Below are 24,668 nucleotides of genomic sequence, written 5' to 3' on the forward strand. Positions count from 1 at the left end.
TAAACCTTCACCCTAGCCACACAAACATATACAGACATAGTCAATGCCTAACAAAATTCAAGAAATTCGTATTCTTTATATCCTCTACTGTAAAATCCCTACCTGCTTAGGAATTTTGAATAATTGTGGCCATTACACGCAGATTTGAGTACTCAAAATTACAGGAATCCAGTTGATTGATTTATTTCTTTACATCCAGTGTCAAATATTTATAAAAGTTCATGACCGTTGAAATTTTTATTTACAATAAATAACACTTGGAGCTAGGTCCTGTAATAGGTGTGGTCCAGGACGAAGGTCTGGAAATTTAAAAATGCCATGCATTGGAAAATGAGGGATTATTGGATAGGAGCAGAAATTTTGCCTTTCAGTAGAACAACTACGAATTCCTCAAAGAGTTGCATTCTCTCTACAACTAGGCATCGGATTAAATGTCCCTATTCTGACCAAACGTGACTGCGTATGTATACATCCTGCACAGCCAAACAGACGACCGACATTGGCAAGTCGGGTGAAGACAAAGTGGAAAGCTAGTTGAAAACTAACAACAACTAATTAAAATTCAATCCTATCCAATATTCCATTCACTAGTCTATGGACGAGAGACCAGTGTACACATGACATTCGATAATTAAAGAGTTTTGACAACTTCACCGGCTTTCATCTACAGATGACGTTGTTTATTTATTTTTTTTAAATAACAAAAAATATTTGTGAAAAAAATATGTGTAGGCACGTGCCTAAAGTGCCTAACGGCAGCTACGCCCCTGGCTGGGGCAGTCTTCCCCTAGCTTTCGAACTGTAAACTTGTGTTAATAAATTTGTATATATTTTATACGGTCTTGCGTTTAAAGCAGCCACAGTGTCGATTATAGACCTAAAAACTTTAATGTAACCCGTGTCGAAGTTCACGGAGTGATACCGGGAATTCACGGGGTTATAATTGGGAAGGATCCCACGATTACCGTAACCTTTGCAGCCAAGCGAGTGTTTTACTTATGAACTAGTCACAGTATATATACGAAAATTAAAAATGGAATTATCGAAATTGGAACATTTTAAAGCATTCGAAACCGAAAATGCAGACTGTGTTTTTTAGCTGAAACAACGGCAATGATGGAGCGGTTTACATATCGTGGACTTAGACCAGAGTATGTTGCTCCATGTGCTTTGCTAGTAGACATGACCATTCAGATAGGATCAGAGCCAGAACCCGTCAAAATCAACAGTGCTATGAAGAAAAACATAAACCACAAACCCAACCCAGTAGTGATGGTAAGTGTAGTACATGCTGTCATAATTACGAACATTTTGGGAATGCACATTTTACATTACCCCTGTTATTTAAATATACTTAATCCAGAACCGCCCCTAAATATAATACATTAGCATAGAAAATTCCTTTTTTATCAAAGTAGTGCTAAGTTCCACCCGTTCCATAATTTTTTTTTAAATCAGGCAGTCTAGACAATCAACTGATTGAAAAAAGTCTTTTTTTTGTTTGTCATTTTCACATTTAGAATCATATTTATTAAGAACTAACTTCGTTATTCTAAGATGAATAACCACTTTTTTCTGAGATATTTGCCATTGGCAGTAAGAAAACCTCCATAAATCAAGCTAAAGTCTGTGTATCCTTGTTGTATCATAGAACCTAGTGTTAAACACAAGAGAAGGTTGTAACTTTGAACAAAGATCACCGACTATAGTATACCAAATAACCACAATTATTGTTTAGTTGTCGTTATTATTTTGTATTATTTCACGCACAATGCTAGATAAGTTGTTGAATTTACACGTATGGGTATGAATACATAGATTATCGGTGGTGTAACAAAATCATTTTATAATACAATTTTGGTGAGAAACAAGAATGCAAGATGGACTCGTCATCTGTCTTGCAAATTGTGGTCTTGTTTCCGTTGGGTGTACAGGAGTGACGACCTGTATACTGCATGTCAGAAAAATGCTTTGTTATGTTTGATCAAAACCTGCTTACAAGGTAGATATATCCACTGATAATATGTAAATCGGTTCAAATTCTTGATAGTGTTTTCGAAACCCTTCCATAAATAAATGTATAGTTTCGATTAAAGGCCTACAGACTCTAATGTAACCCGTGCGGAAGTTCACGGACTTATGCCGCAATTTCACGGGGTTATAATAATACCACATCTTAAAATTCATCTTTCATTGTATTCAATATTCAAATTCCATGTGAATGAAACATACATGTATACAGGAGGAATTGATCCTATCTTGTTGAATGTATGCGAGCCTAAAAAATTCACGCCATATTGATTGACATTGACATTAGATAAGACTGTATTCATAACCACACCGACTAGGTCGGCACGAGATCTTTAGTTTGGTCCTCGGTCGAGTCAAATCAGATACTAAAATATGCATTTCCTTCTTCTCCGTTGAGCAATGCGAACATAATTCTTTACCTGTGTGAGCCCTTTAAATTGTTACCTTGTAAGCTTGCTAAAATTTCACATTCTATCAAAATATGATTTCGCCCTGAATACACATTTATTTTTCGCCCTATTAATATAAATGAAGAACGAGAACCTGTTATGAATATAGTCCTTTGTAAAAGGATATCAATTAAACAGTAAAATCATAAAATATAATTCATAATCATATACTTTAAGGTACGAACATTGATTTTGTTTTTTGAAAATTCAAACAACTGAATATATAACTGTTCTTGTTCAATTGTGAGTACGCATGCTCCTAAATCCTGTCGATACTGTTTCCTTTTATTTGGCCTTGTACAAGGTCATTCGTTTTTTCGGACTATTGATGGGGCATTCACATTAAATCCGTTGGATGCGAACTGATGGACACTTTTAGTACGACAGAACATGATTTATTTATTTATTGTAATTGACTTTGAACCAGCGTTCCGCAACTCCGAGTACCCTTGTATTTGTGTATTTGTGCATTGTGTTTATTGTTTTTATTTCAAAAATAAAATTAAGGAAAGGAGATGTGGAATGATGGCTCATGAGAAAAAACCTACACCGTATGCAAATAACGAAGAAGTTAACAACTGTAGGTCATCGAAAAACCTTTAACAATGAACAATACCCATACCAAATAGCAAGCTACAAAATCTCCCGAAATAACAATTCGAAGAAGAAACCAAATTCTTTTCTTTTTTTTGCGTGCTTTCTACCAATCCATTGAGCTAAGCCATTTGTAACTGATATGTACAGTTTGTAACGTTACACAACTATGAAGCCTCACAAAAACATTTTACAATATGTTTCTGTAAACCTAATATATAACTCAAAATGCAATTGATTGATTGTTAGATTGTTTGCATTAACTGTCACGTGCAGATTTCGAGCTAACAGCAGATAAACACTTTTGTTGGTTTTTTGTCACAACTTTTAATAAAAAAAAAAATATCAATATCAATAAGTACACATCCCACAGATTTAGTGTAAAGACGTCATAAACACTATGATGTATGACCATAAAGTGAGAACTTTTAAATACAATACAAATTGAGATAAGTTTCAATGTATACAAAACACAATCAATGATATAGTGTCGATAACAACTATATTCAAAGATCTTAACTTACGACAGTGTACCATTGATAACCTTTTAGAGAAAGGTTATTAGAAGAATCGATAGTTTACATGGATCTTATCCAAATTTACTGGCTCTATTATTATCAATATACAACGAATAACTTAAATACATTTTTTTTATTTCGTAAAAACATGAACACGCTGTGAACCTTTGCCTCTGTAGTGTTGTTTCCAATTTGTAGTTAAATATGGATATCTTATTTTACCATACCATCGGTCAGCGTTAAATCTAAGGTATTCATGATCATAATTATACTGCACACCTATTGTAAGTGAGCCTCCAGGTTTTGTTACACACCAGGCTCGTGCTATGGCAATGATATCACCCCAGGGATTCAAAGCGTCCCCATATCTCCCTAATCCAGAGTGTTCTATAGAACTGAAAGTAACAATGGCATCAAATGTTCCCAAAGTATTGTTAAGATAACGCATACGAAAATCTAACGGAACAATAGTTTTCACTTTTGGATGTTCTGATTTGATACTGCCATACTCTAATGTAAAGACTTCACGCGCACCTGCTTCTAATACGCATGCCTCAACCCATGGATTTTCGGAACCTATCACCATAACTCTACCATCAACAATACCTGGCGCATGTTTCAAAGCATCCCTAAGAGCATTTGTTTCTCCAGCACCATAGTTCCCGCGTAATTTACCTTGCTTTGCACTGATGATCCAGTCTTCAATACCTTTCTCTGTCCAAACAGGTGATCGGGCTGTTTTACCTAAATATTTACTATCAAAATACCAATACTTCACTGGAATACGATTGTTCATGGTATATTCAATCATTAGATTTTTCGGAATTGATTTTGGTGCATGAGGTAGCTCATGACCACGGTCAACATACTCGTTTCTGAATATCGCTTGACAGTTAATATCTGCATTGACATGATCAAAATATGGTCCTGGTGATCCTTTTCTTGACGTATCACACAACTGACCACAGTCTCTACGAATAAGTTCCAAAGGGTCCGTAGGGGACATATTTAGTGGTAATTTCGGCGTACTCTTAGTAGTAGCAGTCTTACGGTTTCCAAAAACGTTCAATACAACTGTTGTTTTATCACTAACTGTCTGAAGAACATTGTTTGGAATTAAAATCCATGCAATAATTAAAACTAATGACACAGCACCAATGGCATATTTCCTCTTCAACTCCATGTTTTTAGTCACTTAAGCAAATACTAGGGTTGTCGTTTGGTTATTGTCTGTAACATTTTTGGTAAACTAAAATTTAAAGAGGATGCAATTAGATATATACAAGTATCATTAATGTGTTTATATAGAATATCCGGCATGTTACTATATAGAATATCCAGCATGTTACAACTCTAATATCGATCGTTATATCGTTATATTTAGTATCTATGGAAACAATCTATAAAAATAAGTTAATATGATATAGAAATGATCTACCATCCAATGGATTATCGGTATATCAGTGAATTAATTATTTATACAGATAGATTAATTGTTGGTCAATTTATTCATAAAAACAATATTATACTTGTTAAAAAAGGCAAATACGTTTTCGGAAACAAAAACCACAAAAAAAAATGTCTTTGCTTAAAGGGAAAAGTTCAGAATGTATACAGTGTAGTTTGTTCATAATTTGTTAGAGCATAGACTTTATGTGTCTGAAACTTCAAATAGTGTATTAATATATATGTTTTAAACAAAATGAGATGTTTGATTTTTGAACTCATTCAAAGGCTACAACATCTTCAAATTTTCGCAATTTAGATCACACGCCATACAAGAATAACGTCCGGTCAGAATGGGGACGTTAAATCCGATGCCTCGTGTAAAGAGAGTGCCACGCTCTCTGTACGTTTATAAGAAGCCTTGCAACAACTCATTGATGTGTCCTGTTGCAAGGCAAAATATATGTCCCTATCCAATATACCCTCTGGCAGTCCAAATTTATCAGACCTTTTTCCCGGATGGTCTCTATTTCTAGACCTACATATTATATTTCCATTCACTTGTTCTCGTCCTGAATGTGCATGGAATATTTTCCACTGGACGTTAAGCAACTAACAATCAATCAATCAATCATACAAGAACAATTTACGAAATGAACAGGATTTGGTGATATATCGTAAACGTACGTTTGCGTTACTAACATGACTAAAAATAAAATGATTAATTAAAACAATATTTAAAAAAAAATATTGATGTTGCGTTTATTAGAAATTGAGGAAAAAAAACATACTGAACATGAAGAACTTTAGACTTGCGTTGTATGTCATCAATTTTACAAACCTTTGAAAATCAATTTTAAGAAAATGATTTTTAAGAAAATGATTTTTGAACTCATTCAAATTTACATTTAGTAATATTAATAGCCCAAATATATTCAAGTAATAGTTGGTACAACATGGACAATTGACTATTCTACCAATACACGGAAAGAAACTATCATACATAGAAGTTTTGTTCGTGAAAACAACTTTATTGTTCATGAAAAAATAAACCTCAAGTTACATCTTTATCAAAATAGTAACAGGAGAAACAAAATATTTCACCATCTATCAAAAATGTTTTAAAATCTTTTTGTATAATATCTTAGAGATTTTATTTTATATATACGGTTTCAGAATTATTGTCGTTTTGATTGGTTTAAAAATTTGATGCTTTAAACTAGTAATATTAATAGCCCATTTTTAAATTTCAAAATGCAACATTTTTTTTAATGACCAATGTACATATAAAAGTTTATTTTATTGAGTAATTGTATTATGTTGCATAACAATAATCCTTATTTGGAATCCTTCTAAGTCTTCTATTCTCCATTCAAAAGTTCGATGTAATAAATAATTAAATTTAACACCAATCAATTACCAATTTTCCATTCATTTGCAGTGAAGCAAACATACCAAATAACAAATAAATGCACATAATATTCAATGCATTTAGATTGAACAACAACGTACTTGAAGAGTTATAGTTTAATCATAGAGTTATTACAAGTAAAAAGGTCAAGCTGTAACTCTGCTTTATTCTACACTTTACATTATAAGCCAAAGCTTGCCTATTCGATCGAATACATTGATTAAGAATCCGATCTGTTATGGTCACGTGATAGTTCAGTCATTTACATATCAAATAATTATCATGAATAACAAATTTTCGATGATATTGTGGTTGAGGCAAATAAACTTGTTTCACTTATCTCCCATTTATCAAATATTTATGTATATAAAGAAGACACAAGTTGTCTTCCTTATTTCATGTCTTTTTGATCATTTATTATAGTGACACATTATGTTCAAAATGTTAAGATTGATTTATTCGATCGCAACTGAAGATTCTTATTTAAACTAAATGTGCACCTGGCGTACCAAATTATAAGTCCAATATATACGGGTCTGAAAGCACAGGCACTCGTCTCAGAAAAAAATATCCTATAATAGCACTATAGTATAAAGGTATATTATACGAAAACTAAATTCTGAGACGAGTGCCTGTGTCTGAAAGGGGTTTAAAATATAGAGAACAACGGACAAAAAGTACAAAATAAAGCACAAGGCTTGGGGAATGGATCTTTTTTTCTAAAAAAAAAAATTGATCTATTTTTTTTGAAAATACAGTGTTTAATATATTTAAACTGATTTTTTCACTAATTTTATGCGTTCTTACTCTTTTCTTGATTTTACCCTTGATTTTTCTTGGTTTGATTGCTCGCTGAGCAGTAGAATGTGTTATGTAAATTAATACTGACAATTGTTTTCATGAAAATGTTATCTCAAAATCATTGTGTAAAATGGCTGAAATATGAAATCATTTATAAACTTCAATTCGAAAAGGAGTATAGCCAGGAACCCCAATAAACGATCCTGTAAAGGTTATGTTTAACTTCAATTGTAAGAGTAAATCTAATGGGTGCATTACTACATTAAATGTATGATATTTAAAAGTTTAAAACAAAAATTTCATATCTGTTTCATACTTATAAGTATATTAGCCTGAAAAAAAGATTGAATAGATTTTATTTGCGTCCATTTTTCTAGAAATTTGGCAATCTTACCACCTTGTTTCGCTATTTTGTAAGATCTTGTAAGTGCCTAATGGCGACAGCCCTCGCCGATTGAAGTTTGTGTTAAATAGTAAAAAAAAAAGGGAGAGGGTTTATGGTTTGAAATGCATATATCTAGATAATGGTTTGTAAAGCAGATCTGATCTAATCAAATATATTTTGTGGGCGAAGGGTGACATCACTATTTTTCTTCACAGAAAACAGTCATAAATTATGCATAGTCTTAATCTGCTAAAAATCAGGTTTTTACGAAATATTCCCCTTCATTTTGACGTCAGATAGTAATGACGCAAAAGGTGAAATATATGTTTAACTGAAACAAGTGCAGTGGACATATCATATGTTTATATCAAGTTTAAATGACATTATCACAGTGAAAAAAATAGTAGTTAGTGTACCAACTCCTTTACCTATAGTAGAGGGGGAGGACAGGGGGTACCCTTCTCCCTTCTCCCACCCCTCTTCTCCTTTCTCCTACCCCCGTTCTCCTTTCTCCCATTAGAATAAAACATTACCTTTTGAGATCAATTGAAATTTTTTCTCCTTTCTCCCAGCCTTCCTCTCCTTTCTCCCACCCCCTTTCTCCTTTCTCCTACCCCTTTCTCCCTGTCTCCCTTACCCCTGTCCTCCCCCTCATAGTATAAGGATTATGTTGTATCCCGAATTCCCGCCAAACCCGGGGCCTTTCAGTTTGAATCTTTCGAAGAAAGATAATTTTCCAAAAGGTTAACAGCAATCCATGATTTTAAGCTATTGGACATTACAGGTTTCTGAGGCAACGAATTTAAACATATTGGTTTTATAAAGTGGGAAATAAAAACACTCATATTTAAAACAAAATCATGAAATCACGTCAAAAAATATGTTACCATGATCTGACGGAAACGTCAAAGTGGTATCTAAATAAAAATCAATGACGGAAAACTTGAGAAATTTTGTTTTAGTAGGAGGACAACACTTGGTTGCGAACTTGGGATCGGATATGACCACCAGCACGATACTTTTAAGATTTTCAATCATAGCTTGCAATTGTATGCTTAGTTTGAACTGGTGTTATTTGTTTCCACCACATGATTTACATAACGGAAAATCATGTTTGAAAATTATTTGAAAGTTTTAGGCTATTTAAAAGTGAGACTGTTAGTCACGTGCTGTTAGTACTTCTTTACTGGCCTGCATGCGGTGACAGTTTACGAACGAATTTCTATAATAAACGATAAAATTTAGAAAAATAAGATGAAGATAAGATAGTATATTTACTTGGTTGAAGAAAAACAAATCTACGGATATATTTTTTTTATTCAAACAGATCAAGTGACGTTACAATCACTGGGGTAAAGCTGATGACCGTAACTGCATTCACGGTCATCCCAAGATGTCGGATGAAAAATTAGGTCAGTTTCTGTATTGTCTGTTAAAGTGTTTCTATATCATTTTCTTTACAAATCATACATTGAAACGATGTAAATTTATAAAAGAATCACTCGAAAATCACTAATTACTTCCGAGAAATGTGCATGAAACGGGAAATTCGATTTGAAAAAATCGTTAAGATGACCGTAAATCCTAATCAAAATATTTTCAAGATGACCGTAACATAAAACAAGGATGACCGTGATTGGTAAAAAGATGACCGTAACTTGTAAAGGATGACCGTAATTTGTAAAGACTGACTGTAATTTATATAGGACGACCGTAACTTTTATAGGATGACCATCAATTCTAAGAATTAAATATCCGTATTGTATTCAAAGCTTTTTTGTTGAGTTTGTCGATCTCAATAGGGGCTCGGTTAGCGGATATAAATATGTTTCATAAATTTCTTTTTTTAAACTATAATATAATTGGCCATATTTAGGATTTATAACAATGATAGTAAATTGCATATTTCTCGTAAACAATGAAATATTTATTGATATCGACGTTAACATTTTAACACAAATTTACAGCGATACGACGAAAATTTGAAGAAACATGAATGTGTCCCTAGTACACGGATGCCTCATCTACACTATCATTTTCTATGTTTAGTGGACTATGAAAATGGGGTAAAACTGTAATTTGGCATTAGAATTAAAAAGATCGTTCCATAGGGAAAATGTGTACTAAGTTTCAATTTTATTTAACTTGAAGCTGGACAAACGGACAAACAAACAGACGAACGGACGAACGTACGCACAGACCAGAAAAACATAATGCCAATAAATGGAGCATTAAAAACATTAATAATACATACGAATATTTGGTAATCGAGCCCATGTGTATTGGTCCAGAGGAAGCAGATTAAAATCTTAATTTGTCTTGATATATGCAGGCGGAAACACTTTTGAAATAGAACAAAAGAATCGAAACTCTGTGTTTATCGAGAAATCGATAAAAGTTAACTGTAATGTTTGATATAGTAACAAAATTTTAAAAAGTTAATAGAAACAAATAAAACGACAATTTTCTTATTTTAAAAACACCATTTGCATAAGTTTTCAATGTATCTATTACATAGTAATGCAAAACAATAAGATATCAAGTCGACGACATGGTTCTTATCGGGGCCTTTTATAGCTGACTATGCGGTATGGGCTTTGCTCATTGTTGAAGGCCTTACGGTTACCTATAGTTGTTAATGTTTGTGTCATTTTGGTCTTTTCTGGATAGCTGTCTCATTGGCAATAATACCACATCTTCTTTTTTATATATAGTATCTATAAGTTGGATGTAGAAAATGCATAACCTCCGATTTTTTTTTTATCACGAAAGGAGAACATATCAATCTTTTAGTTCAAAAATTTTCGTGTCTGCCCTTCCATTATGTGAATCAAGAAAAAATTCCCCAAAACAGGTAACGATTGTATCGAAAAGAGAAAAATCGAGTGCACCTTTTTATGTTAGGGCATGTTTGGGGTGTATATTTTGTCTTTAAAACGTACAACGCAAGAGTATTTTATATAGCATCTCGCTTCAGATTCTATCATTATTATATATCAAAGCTACAGGTTGACTTATAACGTAAAAAAATGACAGTACGAAAAGATGAAATATATGGGTCAATTGAGATACCTATCTAATGAATCACAAAAACAGAGTAGGTGTGTTCGAATAGCTATTTTTTTCTAAAAGTACTTGACGACAGTCTTTTAATTTGGATGATGAAAATGTGTGTGTGATAACTAGGGTTTATAATCTTCAACCACTGAAAATATTTAGTCTGCCCTTCCACGAAATATTTAATTAGAATTTTTTTAAATGCTTAAGAATTTTCAAAAATTCCATCTGACATCCAAACAGACAATATTTTTAAGTTGAATCAATGCAGACAAGATCATTAACTAATGCTCATTAGCTAGTAGATACATTTGTATTTTAAAATATAACTGACATATAACGATCGATCGTAATGGTGCTATGTGGATAAATTTATCAGTTTTCAAGAGCAAAATTGGCAGAGCGTCATCCCTACAATGGCTTCCATTTCTATGACTGTGAGTATGAACTGGCGTAATGGGGAGATAATTTTGAAGAAGTAGAATCCTGACTGTATGAATAACATTTCTGTATATATACAAATTGACAACGTTCCGCCTTGTGATACGCTTTTCGTACAATACTATTTTAAGGATCTACTTTGCTGGAGCTCACCTTCACTAGTTTATTCGAATGATATTTTCAAAATATTTCTGTTATTTTATTTGCACGACAAAATGAAAGACGATATTATATCAATGGGTGTACATGCAATTTTTTGGCATTTTTAAAAATGTGTATTTATTATATGTCATTAAAAGGAATCCCAGAAACAAACAAAAATCTTTTGTCGAGCAGTTGAAGGCTGTGCATCGCATGTCTTTTGGCAAATTCATTTTAAAAATTGAACCCTCTACTGTAAAAAAGATACATATGGTAATCTTTGCATTTGAAGCACGTCTTATTTTCTTCTACCTATAGGATAAAACTTTCATATTAATATGTGTATACCAACACTATTAATCATTTGATACAAAAAGATAGTTATATAAATACGGATATTTCTTAGAATTGAGGGTCATCCTTTAAAAGTTACGGTCATCATTTACAAATTACGGTCATCTTAAAAGCAGTTACGGTCAGCCTTGTTATGAATCCCTGATTCTGTTACGGTCATCTCGATTGTGATTTACGGTCATCTTGGCGATTTTTTCAAATCGAATTTCCCGTTTCATGCACATTTCTCAGAAGTAATTAGTGATTTCCGAGTGATTCTTTTATAAATTTACATCGTTTCAATGTATGATTTGTAAAGAAAATGATATAGAAACACTTTAACAGACAATACAGAAACTGACCTAATTTTTCATCCGACATCTTGGGATGACCGTGAATGCAGTTACGGTCATCAGCTTTACCCCAGTGACAATGCATGCCGCCAAAAATGAATCACATGTTCTCGATTTAATCTTTTTATTTACTTATACAAATTCGGTTTAGTTTAAACATAGTTGCTGAATAACAAAAAAACATGTAAGATACATACATGTTTGAAAATAATGTGGTAATTGAAATGAGACTCCATAAGAGACCAAATGACAAAATAAACAGCTATAGGTCACCGTACAACTTTCAACAATGAGTACCCATACCACAAAGTCAGCTATAACAGGCATCGTTATGACATGTGTTAAACAATTTCAAACGATAAAGTAACTGTCTGATTTATATGCAAACTGAAATAATGAACAAAAAACAAAAATGATATATACTGATATATACTAATAGGTCAGTTTCTATCTCATTTTAACAGAGGAACAATTATGGGGAAATCAGTACAATGGTTAGTTTAGCATGATAATCTTTTACAATATCGATAAAAAGAAAGAACAAACAACTCAAGTATACGGAATATAATATGAGTTAGTAATATAGCTGTATAAAGTTGACTATGAAACAAATCAGAATTATACCACATAAGATAAGATACAAATCAGATAAGTCAAATAAGCTATACACATGGAAAAAAGTACTGCAACACCAAATTGCAATTCAAATTTTTTATTTTTTTGTTCAATAATTTGTTGAAATAGAACTAGTTAAACATTATTTAAACATCACCTGAGTTTAATCAATAAATATCGACTCTATCAATGTTTGCTCAAGCATGGCAATTAAGATAGGCGGGGCTTCAGCTTGTATACATCATACTTAAATTTTATTGGACGTTAATATGTTTGAAGTTAAGGACAGTCACACTAAATTTTAAAACATCACAAGATGAAAAATATAAAGCGCAATCTAGTCCAGCAGATAGGTGCAATATATGAAGGAATTGTGCATTTCGTGTTAAAAGCACCAAATTTTGCTCAAACATACTTCTATCTATTCTCTAAAAATTGAGATATGGAGGCAAGCTGGAAATAAAGTTCACTTCCGGTAAAATCCAATATGGCGGATGCATGTTTAAATTTCGAAAATTTTAATTTTCTTTCAGAAATTTTAGTTTAAACTACAAAAACTGATGTTTTAATTTGATATGAATCACATCAGATGGTTTTCGGTGTTATTTTATAGTGTTGAAGCAGCATTTGGTGACGTTTGGTCCACTTCCGGTCACAATTTCGTATTAAAATTCAAGAAAAATTTCGGCTTTTTAGTGTGAACGATGTAATAGACCTTCATTTGCGGTGAATGATAATGTTTCACTATTATTTTTGAATGAAGATAGACTTACTCTTATTAAATAAACAGACTAAATAACAATTTAAAGATGACATCTCAAAGATTTAAAAGATTGAGACATCAGATGATCGAAAACCAGGAGCATCTTCCTTAAATGTTGAAGAAGTTGACTGGATAAAATGTATGATTTGTCAAAATATGACAGACGAATTGTTGCAATAACCTACATGGTTCCAGATATGAAACGTTGGCGCAAATCTGGTAAAATTCAAAGAACTTTGATGTTAACCATCTTCAATCAATCAGAAGACACTAGATGATGGCAGTGGTCGTCCAATTATAGATTACAAAATCAATGCTTCATGGCATAAGGCCTGCTATTCAAAGTTCAATTCAACAGAACTATAGAAAGCTAAACAAAAAAAAAAGACCTCAAGAGGATACAGATGATATACTAGAATAAAACAGACAATCGGATCAGGAAATTCACCCGCACCAGTATACCAGGTGAAATAGCTCTGAAAGACTATGTTTTCTTTTAGGTTTGTAGAAACCAGATGTAAACCTCCACGAAGTAACAAGTGCTGTTGATATCCATGTTCGTCATTGTGTACTAAAGCTTCATGGCACAATGTTATTAGTGAAACTCAGTGCTGGGAATCTTGTTGCAAAAGAAACAAATTATATCATGTTCGAAAGGCATCAAGCGTTTCTGGTGAAGATGAGTCTGATTATTGTACAAGAAAGAGACACACGAATAAGCCATGGAATCGCATTAGCTGAATTGATCAGCTGCATTGAACATTCCAAAACCGAGGAAGATTTAGCACCAGTATTCAAAATGTCAGATCTTGCAAAGGTTTATTCCTGGTTCACATTACAATTATGGGTTGTTTGCCTGTGAGAGAGCTTTCCTTGTTTGACTTGGATTGAGAGTTGTCTAATTGGCACTCATAACACATTTTCTTATATCTAGTTCTTGCGTATTGCCCTGATATGCAGGAATACAAAACATGGGAGAGAGAGAGAGTTTACTTGTTTTCAAAGATGGTATAGGAACCCTTCAGTAGAAAGCATGTGATGATGACTTTGACTCAAACTACATACAGATTTATCAAGCAGTAAAAATCATTCACAGCGACATGTTTGGTGTTACATTAGAGTTTGAATGTAGTTTTCCAGTGCACTGTCAGTGGAATTCGATTCCAAGATGTCTCTTAACTCTTGTTAGTAGGTTGTTGTATGGACCAAATATAACAACTGACTCGTATTCTCAGGAAACACTAACGATTGCTCAGATGTTAATATTTAAAAGCTCAAACGAATCCTTAACTGTCCACAGACCCATCATCATACATCTAGAGAAACACTATTACATATATACCTAGGAATAATTGTTTATTGTTGGAAAAGAAAACGAGGAATAGTGGATATATTTTTGATTAATTAGTCGGTGTTGTATGATAGAATGCTTTCAGTATCCCAAAGTAATAAGTTAAAGAATTTTTTTCAGCAAAAGCTATTGACCATACGCATGGACAAAACAATGTTTTTGTTAAGTCAGATGGAGGCATTGGTGGATTAACGGAACATCCATTGCGAAGATGGATGATTGCTGGTCAGGGAATGGCAAGACTTGCGAGCTGCATAGCTCGATTTCATGATGAACAGGACAAAACTCATCATGAGCAGAAACTAAGTGTTCAAAGGTCTTTTGTCTATAAAGTAACCTCTTTGGTACAAGTGATAGACAAGTTAGGAAATCTATTTCTCGAAGACGACAACAAACTGCGTGTTCTAGATACTTTAGATATAGCTCCCGCAGCATTCGTTGATACTATTCGTCCTTTGTCCTATAGACAAGACTTGTATAAAAAGTTTATCGACCGATCAGTGTCTGTCTTTGAACCTAACAAGAAATACGGACCGCCATTATTTTGAACCCATCCAGAAAAGGGACAAATGTTGTTTTAAAAAATGGTGTATCGTTGTTTTCGAGACTATATATCCTGTCAAACAAGAGGAGGAAACTTAGGCGAGTTCTTTAAACACATAAATCACTTCCATCCACCAGCGTTGAGTCTAAATGAATGGCGAATATTCAGAGACAATAATTTGTCCATACATTAAAAAACAGCTTGATAGTGTACAGATAATTAACATAGTGTGGGATAACTACATAGACAACAGTTTCAAGAATGCTACAAGAAACAGAAACAAGGAGACGTGTTCAAGAGCAAACAGGCACAGCTTCTTACGTGTATAAAAAAACAAAACAGAGCTCTTTCATATGTTGTCGCAAAAAATGATGGATGACCACACTTTCGGGAAGATAATTATTGCTAAAGTTGATGCCGATGTAGTAGTAAATGTTTAATTCTTGCTTGCTTTCATGTGAATAATACAGCTGATATACTAGTATAGTTGCTTAAGGATTGGAAACACTTCAGTAGATTTCAATTCACGAGATTACTAAAGCTTTAGGACTAGAAAAAGCATTTACATTGCCTGTGTTCTATGTGTTCGTTGGTGAAGGAAAAACAGCATGGGATACATGGATGGCATTGAATGATGTCATAAGAGCACTCACCGTTATGGGTGACCAGGCAATAACTCTGGATGTGGAAACCCTATTACGCCATTAATCCAACAATTCGTTATTCTGATGTTTGATTGAACAAACAATTATATCAGAGAAGGTCAATGAGGCACGAAAACACCTTATCGCATAAAAATGCAGGTCCATTAAAAGTATTTGGCCAACAAAATCAGCTCTTTATCAGCACACCAAATGTTCTATCTCTCAAGGTGGATGTGTGTGGGCTGAATATCTCAACTTGAAACCACAATTGCCTGGCCTAGTATTTAGCTGGACAAATTTTGGAGCAATATGTCAGAGGCTACTTATTCATGTCAAGAGTCAATCCACTGTGAATGCCAACGGGAATGTCATGGTCATTGCAAGTGTGGACACTCTGCCCTTCCAAGCACTGCCTTGTGTGATTGTGGTTGTGATTGTGAATGAAAAGTCCCTCAATTTGTTTATTTGACCAAATAACCATATAATAGTTATATATGAGATCTTCAAATTTGTTTTTTGGACAACATTGCCTATTTTTTTTTAACAATGTATTTTATCCTTAAATTACGCTTTTTTGTGGTAATTTTGACCGGAAGTGATAAAATTATTAATAAAATAACCCGAGGGCTTCAAGAAAGTAATACTTTATGTCAAACCATGAATACACAATAATATTATCGTATACCGAGCAAACTTTGGCAACAAATTGTGAGAAATAAATAACCATATTCAGTTATTAAATGCATGTCCGCCATTTTGATGATAAAACCGGAAGTTGATAAAATCAAGCTTGCCTCCATATCTAATTTTGTTTAGAATGATCCAAACTAGGTTATTTTCGAATTTCATGCTTTTAACACAAAGTGCACAATTATTCACCTATCTGCTGGACTAATCGTAGAAATGGAAGCCAAACAATTGTATTTGCTTTTTTCTCGAAGATATGCATTTTTTATCATCCAACTGAAAAGACTGTCGTCAAGTACTTTTATTAAAACAAAAAAGCTATTCGAACACACCTACTCTGATTTCGAGTGATTCATTACATAGGTATTTCATTTGACCCATTCATTTCATCTTTTAGTACGGGAATTTTTTTATGTTATAACGTCAACCTGTAGCTTTGCTATATAAAAATGATAGAATCTGAAGCGAGATGATGTATCAAATATTCTTTCTTTGTACGTTTTCAACACAAAATATTCATCTCAAACACACCCTAACATAAGAAGGTGCACTTGATTTTCTAATAAAAGGGATAAATTAATTAGGGGGGATGACTTAATTATTTTATTTATTATGTCTATTGTTATTGAATATTGCGCACTTTGGATTAATTTTTGCTTGTAAACCTTTAAACTGATTATTCTTTGTTTATAGAGAAGGCGATAAGTGCTTTCTGTTATGTTTACTTTAGTAAGAAATTTTTTAAAAGTGAATAGAAACAAATAAAATAACAATTTTCTTCTCAAATACGAGTGTTTTATTGTTAAAAACAACCATTTGCATAAGTTTTTAATTTATCCATTACATAGTTAAGTAGAACAGTTAGATAGCATGTCGACGACATGGTTATCTATCAAGTTGGATGAAGAAAATTCTTCCCTTTTTTTTATAATTAATACAGACGGAGAACATATCAATCTATAAGTTTACTTATTTCCGTGTCTGTCCTTCCTTTACGTGACTCAAGAAAAAAAATCAAAAAATTGGAAACAATTGTATCAAAAAGAGAAAATCGAGCAAGCCTCCTTATGTTAGGGTGTGTTTGAGATGAATAATTTGTCTAAAAAACGCACAAAGGAAGAACATTTGATACATCATCTCGCTTCAGATTCTATCATTTTTATATAGCAAAGCTACAGGTTGACTTTATAACATAAAAAAAAATCACAGTACAAAAAGATGAAATATATGGGTCAAATGAAATACCTATGTAATGAATCACTAAATCAGAGTAGGTGTGTTCGAATAGTTATTTTGCTTTTCTTAAATTACTTGACGACAGTCTTTTCAGTTGGATGATGAAAATGCATATCTTCGAGAAAAAACAAATACATTTTTTGGCTTCCATTTCTACGATTGCGCTTTATATTTGTCATCCTGTGATGTTTAAAATTTAGTGTCCTTAACTTCAAACATAACCGTCCAATAAAATTTAAGTATGACGTATACAAGCTGAAGCCCCGCCTATCTTAATTGCCATGCTTGAGCAAACATTGATACAAGCAAAGCAAGCAAGCCAAACAAAGATTTGTCTTGCTAGCATTAATGTATTAGCTGTAAAGTAACCAAGTTTGTAAATTTATGTTATTGACACCTTGTAACTGCAGCAAGATGGCAGATATCCAGCATGAGTGAAGCAGGTATGTCGCTGTGATAATTGCACGTATTGTTGGTCATCACCATTCCACTATAAGTCGTTTTGAGAATAAAAATCAGGCAAGAAACGATGTTAAAGACCTTCCGAGGTCAAGAAGACCCCCTATAACATCTGCTAGGGAAAATAAAGCATAATGAAGGTTGGTCAGAAGGAAACCCATTGCAACAATACAATCCTAAAAAGAGAATGATGACCATACAGGAGCCTTTAAACAAGAACTGTTCGAGATCGGCTCATCGCTACTGGTTATCGTGCGATAATACCATTTTGGGGACATTTGCCTACGAACAGACACACAGATGCCCGTATCCAATATAGTGCAGAGCTCGCCAAAGTTGGAAATAAGCGTCGTGGAGGAAGATCCATTGTTCCAATGGAATTCGGTTTATCTTCCTTGGCCCAATGGTAGCCCGAATTTGAACCATATCGAGCATATTTGGGACACTATTGGGCGTAAAGTGCATGCAAGGACACCCCAGTTCAAACAAGTCATGAAATAAACAATACCCTTCGTCAAGAATGGTTGCTGCTAGCTTAGCAACAAATTAGTCGACTTATGGCAGGAATCAGAAGACGTTAAGATGGGGTTATCCGTTTGAAAGGAGGCTGCGCACAAAGTACTAATTCTTTGGCGTATAACGATCAACAATGACGTGAACAATCAACTAAAGATTAATTTTGAAATGTCTGACATTGTAAAGTTCGACTACAGTAAAAGTTGAAAAATGATTTTTTTGGTACAAAAAACACTTCATTTTGTTCGTTTTAAAGCCAATGATATCATTAACTACGTTTCAATATTATTTTACAAATATTTTATCATATCCCATCCAAAATAAGAGACTGATTTTTCAAGTTTTAAAAAATCAAGGTGTTGCAATACTTTTTTCCATGTGTATATATAGGTCAAATGCTTATGAAGTCCTCTCTTCACTTTGAACTTACTAAACCATAAATATATAAAAGCGTGCATACATTTGATATGATTTTACATTAACATGATCTGAAAAGAAAACACGTCTTGACTAAGATGACGATGTAAATATGTGTGGTCATTTTTACCATTTATCATGTTTATAAGGTAAGGAATCTATCCCATCCCTTTTTAAACGCAAACCATGTTTAAAGACATATTTATTTTGTGTTCCTTTATAATAGTAAGTAGACAACTACCATAGGTTAATAGTTATACAATCATTTGAGAGTCGGCGAAGATTTTTTTATATATATCATTTCGAATGTCTGAATACATATTGATATCCATTTAATATTTAGACAAACTTGTGTATCCTTTGGTGTGTTACTATCGATTTATTACATATCAGTTACGGATATACATATGAGACAATATCTGAAAATGTCTAATTTTTGGTATAGGAAGAACAAAAAAAACCGTTCAAATTATAATATTTTATTTGAAGAAATATAAAAAAGATTGTTTTAATGGCAATAGTTGTTGCATTTTATACGCTAGTTTAACTTAAAATGTCCCAAAAAAATAATTGCCGGTGAAAGAAGGAACATGGAAATGAGACTTTTTCAGATATTGTCTCATATATGTTTCATTAACGTAAACCAGACTATATTTAGGATAGTCTAGTTATTCGTCATGTTTATAAATAGAATCAAAACAGTGTTATAATGACGGACGGATGTGGTATATATTTCTGTATTTCCTAGAAAAGATGTTTAGCGAGAAAATAAACATTTAATTCCTGGTATTTCATGTTTTATGAAGTACAATTATGTACATGTATGTATAATAATTACTTCTGATATCAACACATAGACATTTTTTCTCGAGGTCAGAACTTATAGCAATTGTAAATAATGTACAATAATGTAGTAGAATAAATCTTTACTTGTAAAAACTCAAGTTGCATGCATGCTATGCTGTTGATTTTATATACACAATAATTTTCTCTGTTCAATACTATAAGCAGCTTCGTTTTGTTATTGCCAACATTGTATAGTGAAACGCTACTTACTTAATCAAGGATAAAAAAAAACTTAAATCAAATAGTTTTGGGGTGGGGGTAAAATTGCTACAAGCTTTGTTTAATTGACATCGATTTTACATGTACCCCTATTGGTCAATCAACCTTTCCAAAATTAAGTTAAGAAGAAAGGAGGGTGTGGCGGTGGTGTCGGTGAAAAAAAAAACTATGTGAATTCAGTTTTTTATCCTAAATTGAACTTTTGATGTCGACCCGGAACGTGAGATATAATAAGTTGCATAAGAAATTATCCGACGACATAAAAAAACTAAAATATAAAAAAGAAGATGTGGTATGATTGCCAATGAGACAACTGTCCATAAGAGACCAAAATGACACAGACATTAACAACTATAGGTCACCGTACGGCCTTCAACAATGAGCAAAGCCCATACCGCATAGTCAGCTATAAAAGGTCCCGATAAGACAATGTAAAACAAATTCAAACGAGAAAACTAACGGCCTTATTTATATAAAAAAATGAACGAAAAACAAACAAGTAACACATAAACAAACAACCACTGAATTAAAGGCTCCTGATTTCGGACAGGCACATACATAAATAATGTGGCGGGGTTAAACATGTTAGCGGGGTCCCAACCCTCCCCTAACCTGGTAACAGTGGTATAACAGTACAACATAAAAACGAACTATAAAAATCAGTTGAAAAAGGCTTAACTCATCAGATGGACAAAAATACAAGTGGGCGTGGCCGGGTACTTATACATCCCGACACAAAAAGACACAATGAACAGATCTGAGAGTACTCGCAGTTATCTGACAGCTAATTCAAAGCCACTAACAACTCTTATCCAGGTTCATAATACAGGAAACAAAACAGGAAACAAAAATAAATGTTGTCAACACTTCCTTGAAAAATACTCTGAAATAAATAGTTTAAAATACAATAAAAATGTCTTGTATAAAAGGGGGATGGGCAGGGGTATGGGATGGGAAGAGCGAGTCCAACTTCAGATCTTGTGTTGCAGTAAAAGTTGATTACAATGACCCTTTGTTCTACAGCAAAGATAAGGGGTCATCCTGTATTGTTTATTAAAAATAAAATGTCATTAGCAAACTTCCTATCAATCCATACGTTATATGTGTTTCAATTGAGACGCAACGTCAGATATTGCTACCATTTAAATTAGTGTAACAGAAAAGTGATGGAAATGCACTAATTTCGTGTTTTCTTTGTTGGATAAATGCAAAGTATTAAACAAAAGTATAATTCCGTGTATTTCCGATCCAAAATGATTTTATAATTTACCTATTTAAGGATATTAGATGATTTTGATGTCAGTGAAAAAAACATATATATACTTATAGTTTTCTTATACTTTTATTTCAATGGCCTTATAGTTGTGCATTCTTTGTATATGTGCATAGTTTCGATTTGTTGAAACCTGACATTTACAGTTAGTGGAGGAAGGAACTTGCGAATCCGTACGTTTTAAAGATAAACTGTAATCTTTATAAAATTTGGTGTTCCAATTACAACTTTTAAAGTACTTTTTATTGGCAAAGTTTTCAAAGCCGAAAATTAATCTTCACGCAATTAGCTCTCTGATTTTTAAAAAAGTTTTGTGAAGACATAAAAGTTTACTTCAGACACTTCCGCAAGACATTGCAACCTATTGTTTTGAATTTAATCAATTTATTTGATAATTTGGGGTTTTGGAGCTTGCACTTAGTACAAAACGATCGTGCATACAATTTAATAAATCTTCTTTTAAAATTTTAATTTCTCAATTGAAAGATTCCAATCTTCAAAACTAAATTTCCCCTAGGACATTTCTGTTCATCATATTCTTTTCAAAATATATTTGCAAGTTTTAGATGGAGGCTACCATGCAAACCATTACTGAAATATATCAAGTCATAAAACGTTCTAGTCCGAGACTACTCTGACGTCCAACGGCTGTTTTGCCAGACAAGCTGGGGCCGTGGGACGTCAGAGATCGTCCCATATCAAAAAGTGGATATTTGCCCGTCCAAAATAGATGCGCTGCTTCGTCGCTTCTGGTGCCAACTAATGTCCTTGGAATTATATAAATCGGCTATCAATTTGTTCATTTTTCATTTAGCGAAATTTTCGAGTTTTTGTTTCGAGTTTGTTACATGGGACAAAACTAGTTAAACTTTTTCCTGATAATCTGTGTCTTCCAACTGCATACGTTATATTTTTTATTCTTCTGCTTTCGTAATGTGAAAATGTCAGACACAATTTTTATTTTCATATAATTATTTTACATAATTATTTCAGAATTTATAAGAAAATTTCCCCCACTAAATATTTACTAACGTTAATTTCTTTTAATTGGTAGTAGCAATATCTAATGTTGCATCTTGATAGAATAAATCTACAAACAAGGAAAGAAGAAAACGCATCTTTGATCGTCTTTAGTTCAGCTTTTGGATATTTTTACGACCAATTGTCGTCTAGGGTTGGGGTAGGGAAATGAGAATCAGTGACCCCTGTCAACCCTTCATAAAATATAAGTTCTAGTTTTAGTGTGCAATAGCAAATTGTTTTAACACTATTTAGCATGTACTGCTATTTTTGTCCATTATATTAAAGTCATGATACCGTAATATTAAAGGAAACAATTATGCAGTTGCTAATGTCTTTATAAACATATTCATAAAATAGTAAACCATTAGCTGTGGTAGATTTTGCCTAAATATTCAGCTATACAAACTGTAAAATATTGTCCTGGTCTCTCTTCTATCTCCATCTGTTCATAATTTTAATTTTACAGCAAAATAACTCGAATGAGTCGGCAAAAGGAAATATCTTTGGTAAGCTTGCTTCCTAGCTGATCCACATTTTAATCACCATTTATACAATACCATGGTGTCATGAGTAACATCTCAAGTATTTTATTTTTCACCTTCCGACTTCCCCAAAAAATATGCAACTAAATTGAAGATAATGATATCCTTATTTTATACAAATATATACATATCTAAATAATGATCGGCTTGACATACATCGTAGCTAATAGTTCTTGTGTTGAAGACAGAATGTTGACCTGATGAATCTTTTAGTGATTTTGTTTTTGTTTATTTTCGTTGGATAGTTATCTCCTTGATTGATTGGCCTATTTTAATAGTATAGAAGAAAAAACAATATGGTTTATTATTACAATAGAAACGCGAGGAGTTATATCACCAAAAGGGACCTAAAGGAAAAACAAGTTTGACCTTGAAGTATATATACATATAAATGATAACCATCATTCTCCCAACCTCTTAACCCATAACAAACATTAAAAAAATATTTTAAAAATGTCTTCTTAACATCATTGAGGGGGAGGACAGGGGGGTACCCTTCTCCCTTCTCCCACACCTCTTCTCCTTTCTCCTACCCCCGTTCTCCTTTCTCCCATTAGAATAAAACATCTCCTTTTGAGATATTTTTTCTTGAAATATTAGATCATTTTTTAAAAGGAGAGATATTTTATTTTTTCTCCTTTCTCCAACTTTTTCTCCTTTCTCCCAGCCTTCCTCTCCTTTCTCCTACCCCCTTTCTCCCTGTCTCCTTACCCCTGTCCTCCCCCTCATCATTAGAAACTTTTGTGATTACATATAAAAAGAAGTGAAGAAAGGAAGTTAATTGTACTTATGTATACTGACTGAGGATGGTTTATAGTATCACATTTTATATATCAATATGGTATACCTGTACTAGTTGACCCTTTAACTAAATTATTTAACCTAATTTTCAAAAAAGGAACATTTCCTAAGGTATGGAATGAAAGTTTCATTTCATTAATACACAAAAAGGGCAATAAGCTAGACCCTTCAAATTACAGAGGTATTTCTATAACCTCCAATCTTGGAAAATTATTCAATAAAATTATATATATGAGAATTACAAAATTCATGAATGAACACAACATTATTAGTGAAAACCAAATTGGATTTAAAGAAAAATCCCGTACCTCAGATCACATATTCACCTTGAAATCTATTATAGAACAAAAGAAAAATAAGAAACAGAAGGTGTTTGCTGCCTTTGTTGATCTCAGAAAGGCCTTTGACACAGTTTGGAGAAATGGATTATTTTATATCCTTTTAGAACTTAAATTACCCTGTAAACTTTTTAATATAATTCATTCTATGTATGACGATACTACATGTAGAATTAAATTCCAAAATGGTCTCAGTGAAGAATTTATCTCCAACCGTGGCGTTAAACAGGGAGATGTTCTCAGTCCTTTATTATTTAATCTTTACATAAATAATTTAGTAAAAAGTCTCCAAGATGCTAATACAGATCCCATTGTAATTGGAGATACAACAATAAATTCCCTTTTATTTGCAGATGATATAGTCTTATTATCAAATTCTGAAAAGGGACTACAAACAGCTTTAAATGTTCTTAGTGATTTTTGTAAATGCTGGA

The 24,668-nt window shown here is 32.9% G+C and overlaps 1 protein-coding gene across 2 annotated transcripts in view; it reads right to left on the reverse strand.

Moving 5' to 3' along the window:
* Nucleotides 1–3,710: 3,710 nt before the first annotated feature.
* The window catches only part of LOC139530009 (uncharacterized), a 35,743-nt gene continuing 14,785 nt past the window's right edge, over nucleotides 3,711–24,668 (reverse strand). For both annotated transcript variants that reach the window (XM_071326032.1, XM_071326030.1), the window contains exon 2: nucleotides 3,711–4,841. In XM_071326032.1, coding sequence (XP_071182133.1) covers nucleotides 3,726–4,775 — 1,050 coding nt within the window. In that variant the 5' untranslated portion in view covers nucleotides 4,776–4,841 and the 3' untranslated portion in view covers nucleotides 3,711–3,725. The remainder of the gene's footprint in view (nucleotides 4,842–24,668) is intronic.

Source organism: Mytilus edulis, chromosome 7, assembly GCF_963676685.1.
Source record: "Mytilus edulis chromosome 7, xbMytEdul2.2, whole genome shotgun sequence".
Lineage (NCBI taxonomy): Eukaryota > Metazoa > Mollusca > Bivalvia > Mytilida > Mytilidae > Mytilus > Mytilus edulis.